The sequence below is a fragment of the Perognathus longimembris genome, chromosome 13 (assembly GCF_023159225.1).
Source record: "Perognathus longimembris pacificus isolate PPM17 chromosome 13, ASM2315922v1, whole genome shotgun sequence".
Taxonomy (NCBI): domain Eukaryota; kingdom Metazoa; phylum Chordata; class Mammalia; order Rodentia; family Heteromyidae; genus Perognathus; species Perognathus longimembris.
In genome coordinates, this window is record NC_063173.1 from 38,940,657 (window position 1) to 38,962,174 (window position 21,518).

The 21,518-nt window shown below is 45.1% G+C and overlaps 1 protein-coding gene and 1 long non-coding RNA gene across 2 annotated transcripts in view; one reads left to right on the forward strand and one right to left on the reverse strand.

Annotated features, from left to right (window-relative positions):
- Positions 1-21,518, forward strand: part of Ldlrad3 (low density lipoprotein receptor class A domain containing 3) — a 238,186-nt gene that overhangs the window by 99,673 nt on the left and 116,995 nt on the right. The window contains exon 3 of the mRNA XM_048360270.1: positions 13,594-13,719. Coding sequence (XP_048216227.1) covers positions 13,594-13,719 — 126 coding nt within the window. The remainder of the gene's footprint in view (positions 1-13,593; positions 13,720-21,518) is intronic.
- LOC125361694 lies at positions 15,391-16,938 on the reverse strand. Its single transcript, XR_007212979.1, has 3 exons — positions 16,769-16,938; positions 16,479-16,482; positions 15,391-16,301 (listed from the first exon to the last, which is right to left on the reverse strand). It is a non-coding gene; the product is annotated as an uncharacterized LOC125361694 (long non-coding RNA).

The following is a 21,518-nucleotide window of genomic DNA, read 5'->3' on the forward strand; positions in this document are numbered from 1 at the left end:
TCTGACTCACACTTGGTTGTTATCCTTTTAGATCATTTTTTTTCCTCTCAAGATTTATCTACAGAAACATCAGTGGGAAGGGGGTATCTTAGTGCCTTGCTTACAAGTCTCTGGAATTTTCATCCAAATATAAATAGAAGCATATAAAACCACTCCAGTGCACAGATGGATGTGCATTGTAAGTAGCCAAAATTAGTAACCTAAAAATCCTGTAGGTTATGACTGTTTCCTAATCCTAAGTATACCTGGTTGTTTGCTCCTCTTCCCCTTTTTGTGCTGGTACTGGGACTTGAACCCAGGGCCTGGATGCTGTTCCTTAGCTATTTCAAAGCTTTCAAAGCTGGTGCTCTACCATGTGAGCCACCGCTCCACTTCCAGCTTTTTGGTAGTTAACTGGAGATGAGTCTCACAGACTTTCCTGCCTGGTCTGGCTTTGAGCTTTGATTTTCAGATCTCAGCCTCCTGTGTAGGTAGGATTACAGGTGTGAGCCACCTCTGCCAGACTTCCTTGTCGTTCTTAACAGTACTAGCTTAAAGGACAAGGGTACTCACTTTGAGTTCTCATAGTTTACAATGCCCTTTCCACTGAAAGCACAAAGAATATTACAGATTTGTCTTTTTTCAGTATCCTAAGGGCTTTTTGGCAAGTATGGAGCCTATTTCCTTGGTTTCCATGGTCTTGTAATATCCTTGTGAGTCCATAACAATTTTCTCCATTAAAAACAAATCTGACGCATTGCTTTTCTTTATTAAGATGTCTGCTAGCTCCCAGGATAAGTACAGTCTGACGCCTTCCTGTCTGCCCTAATTTCCCTCAGATCTCAACCTACTTTGGGTTCTTTTCCACTCTGGCCATTTCCTGTGTACAACTGAGCAGCCATTTCTGGTTAGAAACTGAAAAAACTACTGTTAATGAGTGATAACAATAATAATAACTCATATGCTATAATATGCCATATATGCTAAATGTTACTAATGTTATATAATATATAACTAAATGTTACATAGTACTTTCTTATTGTGCTTTTTATAGCACAATAAATAATTAACAGTAATAATGTAGAATATACATAGTGTATGTATGCATAAACAATGAATGTAGTATGGACCATCATAGCTCATGCTGTATTGCAGAGAAACTTCTAGATAGCCATTATACTGTCTTGTTTCACTCCACAGCAACCTATAGAGGTGGATAGTCAATGTGTCCATGTCCTGCTGGGGAAACTGAGGCACAGAACAGCCAAACCACTTCCTTTACATGGTACAGGAATGTGGTAGAGCCAGAATCGAACCTGGGCAAGCTGACCACATCCATTCTTTTTTTTTTTTTTTTTGGCCAGTCCTGGGCCTTGGACTCAGGGCCTGAGCACTGTCCCTGGCTTCTTCCCGCTCAAGGCTAGCACTCTGCCACTTGAGCCACAGCGCCGCTTCTGGCCGTTTTCTGTATATGTGGTGCTGGGGAATCGAACCTAGGGCCTCGTGTATCCGAGGCAGGCACTCTTGCCACTAGGCTATATCCCCAGCCCCACATCCATTCTTAATTGTTAGCATTAACGGTGGAAAGCAATGGCTCTATTTTCTTGCACCAATGGGCACAGTGAAGCTGAGGGAGAGAGGTAGAGGAGTACTGGGTTCCAGCCGTCAATGATTAGATGGTGGAGCTCAGATGGAAACACAGACATGTAAGTCGTGAACCCTTCTGCCATCTTAATCCAGACCTCCTAGTCTAGATATAAAAGAGGAGACCTTTCTGTTAGAGAATTTTCTGGCAAAGCTGTTTTGACTGCATGCCTTCTTTCTATATTTATGCCCAAGTTAGTTGTGTCTGTTGCTCTTTTGCTCCCCAGAGTGGATGTCCAAAGCAGCTGATAGGTTATTTTGGGAAGCAATAACACATGCCGTGTCTGATCAGGAAAGCCTGGCGTCTGGGCCGGTGGTCATGCAGAGTTGTATCAATGCAATGAGCTGAGGGCTTTTTTGCTCCAGCAGAAATGAATTCAACCAGGGTTGAATTCCAGCAGTGGCTTTCTAGGCTGTTTGTCACTTGCTTTGGGATCACAAGAAAAGCCCTCCCCCCCCCCCTTTTTGAGAATCCAGGCAGATTGCCTTTTAACATTCCATTATTTTTATAACTCTCCCTTTGCTTTCTTGTCCCCAACATGAAGGCATTTTTGACTTTGGAAAAGAGCCACAGTTTGACATTTTAGAAAATGAGCCTGAGGACTGAATGTAGGAATGATCTCAGATCCTTTGCTTTTTGCACAAATTCTAGCCCTTGATGGATGCACCCTGGGCACTTAGGAAGGTGTTTATGGTCATTTAAATTATGTCAATTTCATCATTTCCCCCCTAATTTATACTTTTATATTGTGCTTTCTCAAATATGCCTTTAGAGTGAGGTGAGTTGCAACTGGTTCATAACATTTTTCTTACGAGAAATACTTTTTTATTTGTTGGCCATGGGGCTTGAACTCAGGGTCTGGGCACTGTCACTGAGCTACTTTTGCTCAAGGCTAACACTCTACCACTTTGAGCCACAGTGCCACTTCCAGGTTTCTGGTGGTTATTTGGAAAGAATAATATGGACTTTCCTACCCAGGCTGGCTTTGAGCAGTGATTCTCTGGTCTTAGCCTCCTGAGTAGCTAGGATTATAGGCATGAGCTACCAGATACCTGGCATAAGAGAAATACTTCTTTTTGGGGGGGGAGGGGAAGTTTTCAACTCGGGGTTTTCAGCATGCTAAGCAGGTGCTCTACCACTTGAATTTCTCCTCCCGTACCTTTTGGCATTGGTTATTTTTAAGATGGTATCTCGTCTTTATGCTGGCTGGCTTTGTCGGTGTTCCTCCTATTTGTGTTTTCCCTTGTCACTGGGATGACAAGCGTGCATCAGGGTTCTCGGCTATTGATTAAAATAGTCTTGTGAACTTTTGGGCCTGGTTTAGTTTTTTGTTTTTTCTCAAGGCTAGCATTCTGCCACTTGAGCCACAGCGCCCCTTCTGGCCGTTTTCTATATATGTGGTGCTGAGAAACCGAACCCAGGGCTTCATGTATAAGAGGCAAGCACTCTTGCCACTAGGCCATATTCCCAGCTCTGGTTTACTTTTGAACCTTGATCCTCAGTCTTTGCCTCCCAAGTAGCTAGGATTATAGGTTTGAGCCACTGCACCCAGCTTAATCAATATCTTAACTAAGAAGACACAAATACTTTTGCTGATACTGACCTCTGTTCTGTCCCTCCATGTCCACATTGCTCCTGCTTCTGGGCCTCTGTATCTGCTGTAACCTTCTTAGACCATTCTTCCTATCACAGTTCCACGAACTAAACTTTCAAATGTAGCCCAGCTGTGTCCTGTGGATCCTGCAGGTGTTCTACAGTCTGTGAATTATAGTGAGTGGAATGAATAACTGTATGAGTAAGGAAACATTACATCGGTTTACACATTGGCTGCCAGTGGGGTACCACAGCTGAAGCCATCCTTCACTGAGTAAAGCCTTTCCTGACATCAGCCTTCATCGGGTTGAGATTCGATATCTCCTAGCTCCCCCTCTAGGGCACTTTGTGCATTGCACACAGAGGCTTCACACCTCCATAGGCCCCACAAAGAACGCAGGAACATTTTATCATCTGCCAAGGGGAACAGAGGTTTTTTGTTTGTTTGCTTTTCTTTTTGTTTAAATATTCTGTAATAGGTAAAGTATAAATTCTTAGGAAGGAGACAGAGTTAAGAACTTCTAACATTTCAAAAGGCCTTTTGCTAGGACAACCACCATTTGCATATGGGTCTACAGTTTTTGGGGTTAGAGCAGAATCATTTTGATTCTTGTACATAAATGTGGGAGAAGAGAGAACCTGCCTGTAGTTTGCTTGGAGATGTTGTCCACGTGGTTATTTTTCACTCTTCAGAGGCTGTTGTTAGACTTGCCTTGATGGAACAGTGTCAGAACCAGCTTTGATTGCTGGAGTGGCCTCTGATCTGTGTTGTAACAAAGGCCAGGAAATCAGGACCAACGTGGTCCTTCGCTGCGGATATCAGACATAAATAGAATCAGTCACAGGAGGATTTCTTTGTCTGGATTGTATTACTATAATGCAGTAGCTGAAACTGGGTCACTGTGCAGAGAAAAGAGGTTGACCTGGGTTCATGGTTGTGGAGGGGCTGTGTCTGGTGACTATCTGGCTACATCTTTTTGTCAGCATAATCCTAAAATAGTGCAAGGTACCACGTGGCAGGAGACAGGCCCATGTGTGTGCTTCTTCTGGGCTCTCTCTCCATATGGCCACCAGGATTCAGCCACAGGAGCCTCATTCTGATAACCTGATTTAAGCCTAATCAAGTCCCAACAGGCCCATCTTTGGGCACCATCTCTCAGTGAGCACAATTTTTTCAGCATATGAACTTTTAGGGGAAACACTTCCTTGTTGATGCTTAGTAAAAATGCAAATGCCTCCTAGGCAAGAGGCCTGGGAACCTCACTTTCAGAAGTCCACCACGGATTCTGCTAAAGGTGCAACACCAATTTACTCTTTGGAAACTGCCTTAGAGGACAGAACATTCTGGAGAAGCAGGAGCGTCCTCAAAAGGAGTAGCAGCCTCTGTCTGACCAAGGGCAGTGTGCAGCCTGGGAGAGTAAAAGAGCGCAGCATCTTCCAGAGGCAGAGGCACTTGCATCAGCCCGTGACTCCTGCAGCTGGGGGAACACCAATCCTGGCCAAGATGGATGCCCTGTACCAGGTGCAGATTTAGAAAGATTAAAAAGAAGAGTCATGGTTCCCTTGGCCAGACAGGAATTCCCCACTCTGCAGAGCAATAGGGGCACACAGGTGTGAATGCAAAAGGAAACAGAGATGGATAGAGAGGAACAGAGCATAGCAGCGATAAAGCACCAGCTCAGTAGAGGTGAAGAGCGACCTCAGGCTTGCACCATCCAGGGTGGGAGGCTTTTCTCATAGCATCAGTGGCCAAAAGGCAGTTCCTCAGGGACTTCACCTTCAAAAACCTCAAAGGGCAGCAAAATGTAAACTGTGCCTTTTGTGGGGCCTAGCAGCTGTGTCTCCACAAGATATTGTACAAGCAGGAAAACTACTGTACATTCCAGGGGGTGCATTCTTTATTGAAAGCACCCCAAATGTCCACCAGCAGTGGGCCTTGTGACTTTATGGGTTCACAGATACAGTCAAGACGGCCCTCATCGATCTAAAATTGATGTCCTGGACCAGCTGTTATAGGCATGGGAAGATGTCACAGTGTTAAATAGTAAAAAAAAAAATGAGGTTCAGATCCCTGTATTTAATGGGTCCCCCAAATCTTTTACAATGAGCCAAGTCTCATGTTCATAAAAACAGGGGTGGTCATTTTGTAGAATTTCTTAGAGCTCTTGTTGCTAGTTGTTCGGGCTATCTCGGGCTCACACAGGCAGGATCCTGGGGCAGGACTCAGAGGTAAGGCCAACTGCAAACTTCTGGAGGGAAGCCCTGCAGAACCACATCTGCAGGATGTGCTGTAGACAGCAGGGTGGAGCAGTAGCCCTGGCCTGCTCCAGGGATACTGCACAGGTCGGAGTTAGCCGGGCATCACTGACCCATGGACTAGCCTTGTCCATCTCTGTAGGCTGGAGGTGGGAAGAGGAAAGCTGCCATAAACGACAGCCTCACATCCTCAGGACAGGGGCGCTGCCCGGAGCCCTTCCCAGATAGACTGGGAGCTTCAGGCATGATGCCTCAAAAGTTCTTGCCTCTTGGAAGATAGACTTTCAGTGTCATGGCCTCTTTTCTTTTAACTTTATAAAAACACTTTTTCTACTGCTATTTTTAATGTGTTTTCTATTGTTGCAAAGGTGAGATACTGAGGTGCTGCAGTTTTATAAGGCAGGTAAAAAGTACATTTCTTTCCAAACAATGTCACCTCTTCCCTTGCCCTCTCCCAGTTTTTTTCCCTCGTGTCCCCACCCACAAGTTATATAGTCCATTTTCAACATAATATCCAGTGAGTACCACTACTGCATTTGCTTCACCCTTTGTCCCTTCATTTTGGTGCCCCCCCTTACCCTCCCAAAGACAGGTCAACAAACAGACAAGATAAAAGGCAAAGAAAACAAGAACAGCAACAAAGGAGAAAAAAAAAACTCGTTTCCATTTCCTAGAGTTCCTTTTGATAAATATTATTTCATATGATCCAGATGCACGTAGGTCTTGAGCCTTTGTGTTCCTCTCCTAAGAAGATCCTCCTTTGGTCTCACAGTATGAATGAATACCTGGCTCCTTTTTGGGGGGTCTCTCCGGAATCAAGCCAATCCGTGGTGAAGAGTTTGCCCCTAGTGGCCCTGTGGCCACTGCCTTTAGCTCACTGTAACTGGATGTGGAAGCATTCTCACCCCAGGAGCTCTGTGACTTAGGGGAAGTCCAGTTGTCTCTTTGGGCTCTATCCCCACCCCACACATGTGAAATGTGAATTAGTGAATGTGCCAATGTGGGCCACCTTCATGCTCTGTTCTTTGTGTAAAAGTCCATCTAGTCTGCCCTGATTTGTCACAGCTTGGCAATGCTGGGGCACCCCGTGATCTGTCATTCTTACAAGGCTTCAAGATGCTGTAGCTGGGACTTCCTCAGACCCATGACACAATTGTCTCTTGCATCTGGTGAAATAACAAAAATGCGGACAGCCTAGTGACCTGTGCTCACAGAGACAGGTTTCCACCCACCCCTCCAGGAGGAGATGTCTTTGCTTTCCTGCAGCCAAAGCCACAGTTGAGTGACACTGAGGAGAATTTACTGCACTTTGTTGATGTCCTCTGGAATCTGCTGTTTTACAACGCTTGGGGCATCAACCCTTGGAAAGCAGCAGACTCAAGTAGTCAGTGGACTAGAGTCATCCTATCCACTCTTGGCAGTGCCATTTAACAGTGCAACTCCAGCCAGGTGCTGGTGGCAGTGGTCATGGCTGTAATCCTAGCTACCCAGGAGGCTGAGATCTGAGGAAAAGAATTTCATGGACTATTATCCTCAATTAACCAGCGAAATGCTGCAAAGAGAGGCATGGCTCAAGTGGTAGAGCCCCAACTCAGAGCAAAGAAAAAAAAAAAAAAGGCCACACCAAAAAGCAAGGTGAGTTCAAGGCCTGATGCCAGCACAGAAAATAAAAGCTACAAGGTTCTCTGCCAGGAACTTCTGAGATCTCACGTCCCCTCCCCACCCCTCCACTCCCCATTGAACTGGGGATGGAAGAGGGCAACCTGGGTTCTGCTCAGGACCCTGTGAACTCAGTAGCAGGGCATGTTGGCAGGGATCAGAGGACAGCTGTTGTCATGTCCAGCTTGGGTTTCTCAGCTTCCCTCTGAGCCCCTGTGGGGTGGGCGAGAGGGCCTCCTGTGATCAGCTGCCACCATCTTAGCAGATGTGTCATGGCACAAATGTGAATCATAGCAGGACCATCTCCCTGTGACATAAACAATGACTGAGCCTCAGGCAGGACATATCATTAGTCATTCCCTGAGAGGGGCAAGAGATGGTTAATTGAATGGAAGCTCATTAATTTACAATCATTCATCGTCTCCCTCTTCCTTTCCTTTGTCTCACAAAGCTCATGCAAAGGTTTCTTTTTTAAAAAAAGGAGAGGCAGAAAGATCTGTGACACAGCACCACAGAGGCGGGACATCTGTTCCCATGTGTCCTGTGAGAGAGAAGCTAAGCAAAACAGGACAGAGGTGCAGTGACTGAGGGCAAAGGAAGGTTGTAGACAGGATAGCAGGCTGAAAGAGACCTACAGAAAAATGCAAGGATCCCAGAAGAGCCCTGGAGAAAGGTGTTCCAGGCAGAGGGAAGGTGTGTTGTACAAAGGCCCTGAGGTAGAATCTTGTCTGACTGGCTGTAGGAGGGGCAAGGGCAGGACACCGAATCTGTGTGATGCTGCCTTGGGGCCTGTAGATATATTTCCAGAGGACAGAGAGACAGTTACATTCTTTGTGGAGGAGTGGCAGGTTGTTGTTTATGAGAAAATGGTCTCAACTTTTCATTGTTGTGACAAAACACCTGAGGAAACCACTTAAGAAGGAAGAAGGATTTATGTTAATGCAGTTTCCAAGGTTTCAGACCATGGTCACTTGGTTCTGTTGCTTCCTGAGCTCATGCATGATGAGGCAGAGACCCTCATGGCCAAAGACCTTGGCAGAGTAAAGCTGCTCACTTAGGACAGAATTATCAAGAGGAACGACCTGGAGATAAGATATCTGTTTCAGAACATTACCTGCCCCAGTGACCTACTTCTTCCAGCTAAGCCTCACCATTATCAACTCATTTGCAGTAAGAGTCACCCACTGATGAGGATGCTAAGGTCATGCTCCAAGGTGTGCTCAACAGTGCTACCATTTGGGATTCCAGCCTCAATACATAAGCTGTTTAGGGGATCCATCATGTCCTTAATAGCAAGGCATCTGGGGACTTGGATTTAGTGTGGACTCTCACCACCCTAACTGGTAGAGTGTTGCTCATTGTGCCTAGACTAGTTTTGCAAACAGTGTGGTTCCTATGTTCCTGTGTGGGGCCCGGAAATCTGGAGTAGTGAGAATGCCGCTGCAATCAGCCCCCGGTGAACACTCTGAACAAGGAGTCTGTATGATGTGTTTTCCTGGTTGATGACATTTCACATGAATTGTCACTCCTTGTTGCTAGAGGGTCAAAGGTGTCTGGTGGTCACTGGGAGAGGACACTTGTAGTCTGTGCTTGGTTCCCTCCGGACTTCTTTCATGAGTTGAATGAAGCCTTTTCTCTTGGTTGTTTTTGCATTTTGTGATTGGCTGTCATAAACGCTAGCCATGACCATGGGTCAGTGCTGAGTCCTGTAGGTTTCACAGAATCTCTGAACCTGGATATAGGCTTGAGCATCCTGTCATTGAGTTCTGGGTGCAAATGGCTTGTTTGAAAATCTGCCCTATGGTAAGGGGCAGATAAAGCAGCTCCCAAATACATCATATATTTGGGAAAAATGTTCATACTTGCCACTCAGTGCTCCCCTTACTAGGAGTCTAGACTAAGAAAATTATTTACAACTCAGGCAAAAAGTTTTATGTGCAGATATGTTATTTATAGGGTAATTTGCAGTGCTGAAAATTTGATTGTAATGAATTTACTCAGAGACCAGCCAAGGGTGACCTAATTGCCTTCCATTAGGCCCCTCCTCTTAAAGGTCCCATGACCGACTTCCTTCCTTCCTTCCTTCCTTCCTTCCTTCCTTCCTTCCTTCCTTCCTTCCTTCCTTCCTTCCTTCCTTCCTTTTTTCTTGTGCCACTGCTGGGGCTCGAACTCAAGACCTTAGCCACAGCTTTATTTCCGGTTTTTGAGTGGTTAATTGGAGATAAGAGTCTCATGAACTTTCCTACCTGGGCTGGCTTTAAACCTTGATTCTCAGATCACAGCCTCTAGAATAGCTAGGATTACAGCCATGAGCCACCAGTGTCCAGCTCCAGGACCTCTTCATATCACCATGTTGGAGGCCAGGCTGCCAATACATGAGTATTGGAAGGACAAACCACATCCATGTCATAGTACTACACCATAGCACCAAGTCTATGTCATAGTCCTATGCTAGCGCACCAATTAAACCACATGGGAGAAGTGATAAAATCACCTTGCTATCCCAAGATGAGGAAATATTTGCAGCCATTACAAACTTTGGAAAATATTTATACTATAATACTGAGAGAATTAGTATACAAAATTACATGCCTTTTCTCCCGAGACCTGTGCTGAATGAAAACAAACCATTCCCAGTAGGCTAGGTGATATAGGGTTCCACTCAGTGTGCTTGAAGGGACAAAGGAGAGAAACATAGAAGATGTTCATGGTTCCCAGAGATTGATGAGAAGGTAGACCTGGGAGTGTTGTAGTCGTAGCAACATGAAGGACCTATGGGCTGTGGAAATGTCTCGTATCTTTTCTCTATCAGATCCAGTATATCATCATGATATTGCCCTGGAGTTTTACAAAAATTTATTAGCATTGGAAGAAAGTAACAGAAATGTGTCTGAGATCTTTCTAAATTAACTCTTACAGCTGTATATGAGTATGTAATCAGCTCAGCAAAGAAGTTTAATAAAAAAGATTCCTGGGGCAGGCCAAGTACAGTGGCTCTGCCTAAAATCCTAGCTACTTTAGAGGCTGACATTGTGAGGATTGGGGTTTCAGGACAACCTGGGGAAAAGGTTATCTCACTCAATAAAATCTGGGCATGGTGGCATGCACCTCTCACCCCAACTATGTGGGAAGTGTAAACAGGAGGATTGAGGTTCAAGCCTACCTAGACATAATAGTGATACCCTATTTGAAAACACACAGGGCTAGAGGCTTGGCTAAAGTGGTAAAGCACCTGGTTGGCAAGCACAAGACCCTGAGTTCCAACCCCAGTACCACCAAAAAAGAAATTCTGAGATCTTAAAAATAATATGCAGAAGCCGGGTGCCAGTGGCTCACACCTGTAATCCTAACTACTCAGGAGGCTAAGATCTGAGGATTGTGGCTCAAAGCCAGCCCAGGCAAGAAAGTCTGTGAGACTTATTTCTAATTAAGCACCAGAAAACCAGAAGTGGTGCTCTGGTTCAAAGTGGCAGAGTGCTAGCCTTGAGCTGAAGAGCTTAGAGACAGTGCCCAGGTTCAAGCCCCATGACCAACAAAAACAAAAATAATAATAATATACAGAGAAGTATGGTAGTTGGATAGAGAAGTTGTAGGCCATTTTTTTTCTCTTCTCTGTTTTTCATATTTCCATGAGTTTTGTTTTGCCAGCTTCATTCACAGGTACAATATATTTGGGTATTGATCATTGATTACCTTCTAATATTCCCCCCTCCCTGCCCCAACCAATCCTCTCAAGCCTTTTTTTGGGGGGAGTGGGGGGATGGTGGTCTTGAAGCTTAAACTCCAGGTCTGAACATTGAGCATTGTCCCGGAGCTTGTTTTTTTGTTTTTTGTTTTTTTTTCTTAAAGCTAGTGCTCAGCCCCTTGATCCACAGCTCTACATCTGACTTTTTAGTGGTTATTTAGAGGTAAGAGTCTCATTGACTTTTCTGTCCAGACTGGTTTCAAACTGCAGTCCTCAGATCTCCTAAGTAGCCTAAGATCATGGCATAAGCCACTGGCATGTGTCTAAAGGTCAGATCTTCATTCATTTACTTGTTCTTGTGGTGCTAGGGATCAAACTCAAGGCCTCATACATGCTAACCCTCCAATTTTTATCTTCTAACTTTAGCATCCTCTGATGGATCTTGCTCCTGTAGCAACTACTACTGCAGCTTCCCTACTGGTGACTTTTTCTATTTTTTTATGTCTCTTCTACATTTACTAATGGGATTCAAAGAACTATTTCACCCCTACCACTCACTGATTCTATCTATCTATCTATCTTGGGGGGCTTGGACTCAGGGCCTGGCTTCTTTTTGCTCAAGGCTAGCACTCTACCACTTCAGCCACAAGTGCCACTTCCGGCCTTTTCTGTTTATGTGGTGCTGAGGAGTGGAACCCAGGGCTTCGTGCATACTAGGCAAGCACTGTACCACTAGGTCACATTTCCAGCCCTATTTTTAGATATCACAGTAGTCTCAAAGATACTTATTTTATCCTGTGGATTATAATCTAATACTGTGACTTGTTTTTATTTGCTTAAATTATTCTGGCTTTGAAAATTGGGACCTCCTTCCAGTGGACTCCTCTGATCTTTGCCCCCAGGATCTTGAGCACTTCCTTGCTTCCTGGCAAAACAACATATTCCCGGGTCATCTTGTATGTGCCCAGTAGAATAAGCCACTTCTCCAATGTACCTAGTCACCTCTCCTGGGCAGTGGTATTTAGAAACCAAGTTCACAGTATGATGTGTGTGTGTTAGTATTGGAATGTCATTGCTTCTATTCTCCGAGCAACAGAACTAGGATGTGTGAGTGTGTGTATATTTGTGTACACAGACAACACATATATACATTATGGATTCAAAACTTGGGCTCCATTTAATGACTTTGGGCAAGTTTCTACATATTGCTGAGGTCTGCTTCATCAGCAAATTGGAGGGTCATGCCACCTTCATAGGGTGCTTAATTAATTGAATGCTGTTCATTGTCACCACCATCACTGTACTTTTAAAGCTTTAAAACTGGTCCTTTGGCTACTAGAAATTTTTTTTTCTGATAATTAACATTTAAAAAGAAAGCTCATTATGAAAGATCTCTATGACTTGGACATGAAATGATTCCCAAGGCTCATTGTTAAGCAAGGGAAGTCGAGTACAAAAACTATCTGCAGGATTCTGTGTTTACACTGGAGGAGACAGGCATGTAAGATGATACATGTGTACTGGCTTGTCTGTGCACCAGGAACTGAGGGACAAGAAAAAATACTGGAGATGCTGGTTCACCTAGAGGGGGGGCGGGGATTGAGAAGGAGCAGAAAGAATGAGACACTAGGAACAGAACCAGGGGAGAAGGACGAGCAGGGGGCATACCTCTGTAAGTACAGATCTACACATACAGTTCTATTCAGGGTATCTGTCTACATTCATACATCTAGCTGAAGGTGTTGGTAAAGCTATACTTAGATTTCCTGGAGATGTGACTTGAGGCAAGTCACTTGATCCTCAAAGAGCATTCATGAAATGGGGGTGGGGGGAGCAGGAACTATGCCTGACTGTGTCAGGAGGACACTCGGTACTCAATGTATTGCTGATCCTCAGGACCATGATGAAAGCTGCAAAGCCCATAAAGTTCAAGGTGAATGCCAGGGACAAGTCTTTTCTGACCTGTGGTGTGCAGTGTGCATTCATTCCCTTGCATCCGATTCAACCTGCCAGGGTGAGGACTGTCTGACAGGGAGCTTCCAGACTGGGGAGTCTGACAGGGAAGCTCAATGGAGACTCGGTTCTCTTGAGTTCTTATCCAAGGCTGGTCACATGGTACCCTCTGCCTGGCATGGTCCCCCAACTCCTGACTCCCTAGAGAAACTGCTTGCATCGACAATTTAGGCCCACAGTAGGCCAGCTTTACCAATTAAGGTAGTAGGGACCCGCCCCCACATCTATGTTCCCAACTCTAACCAAGCAAGAGCCAACCTTCCCAAGCAGGAGTTGGTAAGGCCAGCAGTCTAGGAAGTATCACATTGAGCTTTTCTGCACACTTACCCATTGGGTGGCTACTGGGTAGATTAAATGAGATAATCCATGCAAAACACTTGGCACATCTCCTGGTACCATGAACACTTGCTGATTGTCAACTGCCATTGCTTTGACACCCTGGAAATGTGTTTTGATTGGTTCTTCAACATCTAAAGAAGCAAGCTCCGCCCACTGTCCCATCTGCCTATTCATGCCTTTGATTAGACATCTACTTGGGTGTGTCTGACTTCCTGTGGTCTTTGGGAGCTGCAGCATTGCCATTTCCATCCTAAAAGATGCTACACAGGGGTCCAGGATGGCTGTTGGTGGTAAGCCTCCTCGAGGGGCTTTGAGGCAAACAGAACAGGAAACATTCACACATTCAGGGAGCGGGATAGGAGGTAATAGTCTGAGAACTCAGACTCCTCATGTCTTACTGTTTTGTCTTTTCCTCTTCCTACAGCCAAAGCAAAATCTAAATGCGGCCCAACCTTCTTCCCCTGTGCCAGCGGCATCCACTGTATCATTGGCCGTTTCCGGTGCAACGGGTTCGAGGACTGTCCTGATGGCAGCGACGAAGAAAATTGCAGTAAGTGCTGGGGACTCTCCACCAGCCCCAGTCATCCCTGCCGGCCACTCTCCTGTCCATGCTTCTCACAGCCAGAGGCTCCAGAGTTCTCAGCTGTCACCCACTTTCTGTTCTCCACTTCCCCAAGGGGTAAATCTGTCATGTCCAGCTGTCATTTATGGGGCTTTATGAAGTATGAGGGCCTGATGAGTTCTGGCAGGAGCTCTGCCAACGCAGGTTATCCTCCCCACTGAGCATCAGGGAGCCTCAAGTGAGGACACGGAAACTCGCTCACCCAGGTGCATACTGCCCATCCGAAGCGAAGTTGTTCCCAGAGTCATCTGATTGTGGCCAAACACTGCATGTTTATGTGATTGCTTCCTCCCTCCTCTACCTCTTCTTCCAATTTCCTCCTCATCATCTCCTTTCTTCTTTCTTCCTTTTTTCTTCTTCTCCTTTTCCTTCTTTCTTCTTTCTTCTTCATGCCAATTCTGAAGCTTGTGAACTCAGGCTTAGGCACTGTCCCTGAGCTTTTTCACTCTACCATTTGAGCCACAACTCTACTTCTGGCTTTAATTGGAGATAAGAGTGTTCTGGACTTTTCTGCCTGGGCCAGATTCAAAATGGAAATTCTCAGATTTCTGCCTCCTCAGTAGCTAGAATTATAGGCGTGAGTAACTGGTGTCCTGCTTCCTCCATATTTGAAATGCTCTGAAAAAAATGTTTTGTACTAGATATACAAAAGAATATACTCTTAGGAAAAACATTCCTAAGTAGTATAAAGAGTTCTCCTTGGCTATGGCCACTTGATTTCTTTTGCCATGTGATATTCCATAGTATCAATATACACTAACAGACCTGTCCTCACATTGAATCCACTCCACCTTGCCCCGTTGTTAGCTTAACTCCTCCTTGGGCTGGATACATGTTGTTCCTTCCTTCCCAGTATCCTTATGTCCACAGTGACTTCTCACACTGTAGTCTCAAGGACCTTCAGGTGTCTCTTCCCCAACTTTAATACAGTTCCAGCTTTCCTAGCAAGTTATACCATAACTGTTCCTACTGGTCAGTCTGTACCCTTAGTTCTTGTCTAGGTCCTTCTAAATGTTAGAGTACTCTCTAATCATCATAGCCTGTAAGTAAATGCATTCATTTTTATATGCTTACATTTTTAAGATTTTGATAGGTTCAGAGCTTTAATTAAGACTTTAAACCAGAATACATTTGTGACTGTAAACACACACACACACACACACACACACACACACACAATCCAGTCCCAACAAAAAGCAAGTGTGACACATTATAATACACACATTCAAACTAATCATGTCATCCTTTTGCTCCCTACCATAATTAAAGACCCTGTGAGATTTACATGGTTGGATATGGGTCTTCAATTGTCTCAGAGAATAAATTATTTGCATTCCAAATTGAGCCAGTGAGAATTAAGCCAGTGTTTCTCTCTCACATCTATTTAAAAACAGTGTTCTAAGCTGGGTGCTAGTGATTCATGCCTGTAATCCTAGCTAATTAGGAGGCTGAGATCTGAGGCTCCACAGTTCAAAACCAACCCAGGTAAGAATGTCCTAGAGACACTTATCTCCAATTAGCCACAGAAAACCTGAAATGGAGCTGTGGCTCAAAGTGGTAGTGCACTAGCCTTAAGCAAAAGAGCTCAGGGACAGCGCCCGGGCCCTGAATTCAAGCCCCATGACTGACAAATAAGTCAACAAATAATAAAAATAGAAAAATAGTATTTTAATTCAGTATATTGAACGCTGGTAAGTAATAGCAAGGATGCAACATTTAGTCCTTCTTTCTTATGTACTTTAGAGGAATCAGATACCAGATGTAAGAAAGGTGGTTTTTTTTCTTTTCAAAGACTATTAGCCAATGCAACAATAATAGAATTAGAGTCCATTTTCTAAGCTCTGATGAAGAATGGATCTGGATAATGATTATGGTAGCTGCAAAAACCCATAGGTGAAAAATTAATGATGGAACTTTCTCATGATGGATGGGGCTGGAAACTCCCCAACCACCAAGTCGATCTTTCACAGACAGCTCTGGATCAATACAGTGCAGTGCTACTCCAAGTGGAGTGGAGACACCTCGCTCTGTGGGTCTCTATGTTAGTCTCAGAGCCCATTTAAATTCATTAGCTCCCCTTTCCACCATGAAGAGAGACAGCATTTAAATTTTGCCTTGAATGTTCAAATCCAGAAGGGCAGAACACTGTATTCCCCCAGACAGTGACGTTTTGGTTGCTTTCCTCCCTCCTGAAGTTCTGAGCCTCCTCTGGTCTCATTTTCCTGGAGGAGCAACTTTCATCAGCAAGTCTTTTAAAAGCAGGGTCTGCCAGCCATAGCTTCTCTTAGTTTTCCTTCATCTGAGGCTGCCTTCGTTTCACTGTCATTCCTAAAGGGTATTCTTGTGGAATGAAGTATTCTGGGCTGATGACTCCTTGCTCTAAGTGCTTTCAGTGTGCCACTTCCTCTGACTTCTCTCCTTCCCAGAGAAAACTTGCCATCATTCCATTCTCTCCCTGTACATTATATACCTTTTTTCTATAGCTGCTTTGGAGATTCCCACCCCCCCCCCTCGAACATTTAGATCATGGTGTTGGGTGTCTGGGTGTAGCGTTCTATGAATTTAACCTGTTTAGGATTCTCTGATTTATTCTGAGAATATTTTGGTGTTTTTCCATACGTAATACATTTTTAGCTATTCTCCTTCCCTCCCTCTCTCTTCCCTCCCTCTGTCTCTTACCTTCCTACCTTCCTCTCTTACCTGCTTCTCTCCCTTCCATCTTCCCTCCCCGTCTTCTATCCTTCCTTTCCTCTCCTCCGCTTCCTCCTCTTCCTCCTTTTCTCTTCTTCTCCTCCTCCTCTCCTTCCTTCACCTCCCCTCCCTTTCTTCATTCTGATTGTGGTGGTTAAACTCAGGGTCTCGCACTGCAAGGCAGTTCTATCTCTTGAGCCATGCCTCCAACCCCTTTTTACATTGTTTACTTTCAAGGGAAGATTGTGCTTTGTGTTCAGGCTGGCCTGGGCTGTAATCCTTTTACTTGTGCTACCTTAAAACACTAGGGATGACAGGCATGTGCCAAGGTACCAAGATACTGTGCTTCCCCATAGCTGGGATAACAGGAACATGTTACCATGCCTAGCCATTGGTTGAGATGATTCTCTCAAACTTCTTTATTTTCTTGGACTGGCCTTGAACAGTCATCTTCAGATCTCTACCTCTCAAGTAGCTAAAATTACAGGCTTGAGTGACTGCACTTGTCTCGAATATTTTCTGAGTCTTTCATCTTTCTGATGGGTTTCTCAGACAACAGCATCAAATCTTTTTAGAGAGAGAGAGAAAGAGAGAGTGTGTGTGTGTATATGTTGGAACTTGGGCTTGAACTCGTGTTTGGCTTTTCTACTCATGGCTAGTCCTCTACCACTTGAACCATGCCTCCAGTTCCAGATACTGTTAGGTCTTCTTTACTGTCCAACAAATCACTGAGGCTCCGTTCTGTTTTCATCAGTAATTTCACTTTTTATTGTTAAATCCAGATGATTTCTATTAATCTGTCATCAAGTTCTCTAATACTTAACTTTACAACCCCACAGTCTGTTTTCTAGCTTATCTAGTGTTGTGTTTTGTTTCATCTCAGTTACTACATTTTTTTTTCAGTTTTCACATTTCCTCTGAAAACTTTCTCTGTCATCTGTGTCATGGCTGAGAATTCTTGTTTAACTATTTGTTACTGAAGTGTTAGTGACTGCTTGTTAGAATATTTGTATACTCACTACCATATACTCACTCACCATAAAAACCACTGTGAAAGCCATCAGAGACTACACAGTGACCACCATAGAGACAACCTTTGAAACCACTATAGAAACCATTATGTTGGGGCTGGGAATGTGGCTTAGTGGTAGAGTGCTTGTCTGGCATGCATGAAACCCTGGGTTCAATTCCTCTGTGTCATATAAACAGAAAAAGCCAGAAGTGGCTCTGTGGCTCAAGTGATAGAGTACTGCTAGCCTTGAGCAAAAGAAGCCCAGGGACAGTGCCCAGGCCTTGAGTTCAAGCCCTAGGACTGGCAAGAAAGAAGAGAAAAAAGAGAAAGGAAGGAAGGAAGGAAGGAAGGAAGGAAGGAAGGAAGGAAGGAAGGAAGGAAGGAAGGATATAGACCACCACAGTGGCCACCATAGAGACAGCCTTACAAACCACTATAGAAACCATCAGCTAGACCATCACAGAGACCACCACAGTGAGTACCAGTTACCATCACAGAGATCACCACAGTGACCACCATAGTGACCATCTCAGACCACCAGAGACCTCCTTAGTCACCACCATTGTGACCACGACAACACCACAGTGGTGGTGGCATATTTTGATGCTCTGCACACATCCATATCCAAACCTGATCATCTTCTTTCCTCTGCCCATGCATGAGTGGGCTGCCTGGAGGAGCTGGGTGTTACATACAGAGGTGCTGGGACTCATAGGGAAGGACTTTCCCCGAGTGCACATAAATGAGTTCATCCAGTCTCCTTAAAGAGTCCTGGGTGACCTGCTTCTATGGGACACTTTCTTGGCTTACAGAGACTGGGTGGGCTGGGCTGGGCTGAGCTGGACTGGGCCACCTTCCTGTGTGCTTCACCAGCGTTGGCCTTTCTTCTTCAAATACCACCTCATTGTGGGTGACTGCTCTGACCACCCTGTGACAAAGCACTCCCCTCCTCTGCACACCGTGTCACTGCCTTCACCCTCTCAACACTTAGCACCACTTTCTATTGACTTCCTGTCTCCCTACTCCATTGTGATGCTGTTGAGATGGTCTCATGTGTCTACAGCTATATTCTGGTGCCAAGGATGTCATCCGGCTCTGCCTTCCTCATGCACTAAGTGAGACTTTTGGTGCTTTATTTTAGTGCCCTGTTGACTTTCCCCAGAATGTCAGCTCTTTAAGAATAAGCGATAGGTTGTTTCGTCCCTCATATTTAGCAAAGTGATTTAGTTAAAGGAAATAATCAATAAGTGATTGTTGAATGACTGAATCAAGTAACTAATCAAATAAAGGGCCAAGAGAAGAAGACAGGCAGCTTTGTGGATGCCTGTTTCCCTGCCACGGTCAGGATATATTCTTAACGTACACACGTTTTATTCTCCTGGGTTTTCAGATGTGTACCCAGAGAACAGATTTAGACCACACATGGCTCATTAACCTCAGCTCCCGGTGTCTTTCAGATTCACATTCTTTTTCCACAGTCTCCAAGCCAGACAGCATGCAACGTGCTGCTGAAGACAAAGAATGGGTTAGATGCCACCCTGGCATCCTGGAGCTCAGACTCCAGGCAGGAAGACAAAAGCATCCAAAAGCCAGCAATTACCACGTGGGGCTGGCAAGTCAGAACTACTGCTCCCTCCGGGCTACTCAGAGGAATGGTTGGGGAAATGAGTCATGCCCCAAGAACAGGAGGATAGATGCCATTTAAAATATGGCCCCATGGGCTGTTTTGGGCTGAGGACCCAGACTGAGGCCGGAAGCAATGTCCAGGGCCTGGGAGCTGCATGCTGACAACTTCTAAGCAGTTTCTGGGGTTTGGCATTATATATGTTTTTTGTAGATGATCTCACTTAGGCAGATCGTTTCATTTCCTCCTTGTATATTGAGGAAAGGAGATGTGGAAAGGTTGAGCAACCTTCATGATGATATAATTCATAAGTAGCAGAGTTGTAGCATTGTAAACTTAGATTCCAAACTTGTCTTCTTCAAGAGGGTAATACATAAATATATTGAGAAATTCAGAGATTAGCACCAGGGTAAGGAGGTTGGAAGGAGTTATCTTTGAGGTACAAGCGATAAGCGGGAGGGACTTCTGCTCTTTGGTACAAGCCTTTTAACATTGTCATCTATACTCTCTACCATTGTAATCAGTATATCACCACTGTAGTTATAGTACATGTATGCTAAACACCTAGTAGTCCCATGCTATATTCTGTGTTTTGCATGCATTATCTCATTTAATTTCCACAAAATCTCATTATCATGCACACTGGTTTGTTTATCCCCACCTCACAGAAGAGGAAGTTCAGGCTCAGGGAAGTGAAATAAGTTTCTCAAGATCAGATAGAGCTGCAATTTAAGTCCAGGTATCCCCTGATCACTGAGGCAAACTATGTGCTAGGAATTGTAGCCAGGCAAGTGGATGACAAGTTAGCCCCTTGGTATGCCTAGTAAGGAGCAGGTGGCAGGTGAGGTGAGGAGGGGAGGGGAAGGAAGAGAAAAGGAATGGGTCAAACAAGGATGGTGTCTGGGATACCGGGACATGGTGGCCCCTTTAATAGAAGTGGGACCACAAGGAAAGGGTGTGATGGGGGTTCAGAGGGAAGGATAAGCTGAAACATCTGGGGAATAGTGTGTATTGCCTGGAAGGGTGTTGGGGAGCCATCCACAGAACCATGGTAGTTGGAACTGTGGTAGAACTGTTCCAGGAAAAGGCAGGAGGTAGCCAAGTCAGGAAACATGTATGTAACCATAGGAGGCAGATTGCCCTTAGCAATAAACAGAGGTTTGGGTTCTGCCAGTGGTCCCACATTGACTCTAGAAGTTTTATTTACTTATTTTTTGGTACTGGGATTTGAACTCAGGACCTCACATCTGTTAGGCAGGTATTCTACCACCATCCCTGCTTCTGGCCTTCTTTGTACTCCTTATTTTGAGACAGGATCTTGTTTTGTTTTTGCCTAGCATACACCTGGAATGCAGGTGGAATCCCACGGTAGCTGGGATGACAGACATATACCGCCATGCTCAGCTCCTTCTATTAAGATGGAGTCTTACAGACTTTGTTGCCCGTGTGGGCCTGGAATCCTGAGCCTCATGATCACAGCCTTCCGCAGTAGCTAGGATGGCAGATGCTTGGCACCTCACCCATTTATTAGCTGTGAAGTAGGGATGGGGGGGGGGGTCTCCTATATGTGCTTGGTCTGGCCTCAAACGAAGATCCTACCCAATCTTAAGTCTCCCGAGTAGCTAGGATTATAGGTGTGGAGTCACTGTAACTTTACTTCTGCGGGGGTTTAAATATTAAAATGCTGAGTCCTTTAAGGTAGGAGGCAGAGTAGAGCTGGCATTCGTGGTGGCCTTTTCCCTCCTGCAGACATGGATGAGATGCTGGCTACAGATGTGGGTAGCACACAGGCCACTGCTGGGGCTGGGCCCAGGCTACTGTTAGCAGACTGGAACAAATAAGAATTTGTAGCTGACAAGATCCAGTCAGGCATTGTGCCTACTCCAAGCCACCACAGAAGGAACAGTATTTGTGGATGGGATATGGACCATTTGCGGTCAGAACATGCTTGCTTAGAGGTCCCTGGAATTCTGGGGGCTTGGCCCTCCACCCTGGAAAAGAAGGGGTCTCGGGGGACCTTCAGGTCTCCAAATTGGTTTACAGAGAAATTAGAGTTAGAGAGACAAAATCACCCCATGGATGCCAGGAGGTTAAGAAGTAATTGGTGGCCACTGCAGGACAGGAATTTTCCATTTGTGTTTTGTCAAGCATCCTTGGAGGTGGGTGAGGGGCTCAGTTCACTGACATGAGATGGATGAATGAAGCCACTTGTGAAGTCCTGCTGGAGACCAGCGGTCTCATTTCCTGTCTTGAGCTGATGGGTCCCTTGGTTAGATCAGCCTCCTCTGTTAGATGTGGTCAGACAGCTGCAGTTAAACTAACCGCTGAACAGCTCCTGAACTCTTGCCTCCCTCTGTCTGGTGGGGAGGGACTTGTTCTCCTGTGTGTGTGTGTGTGTGT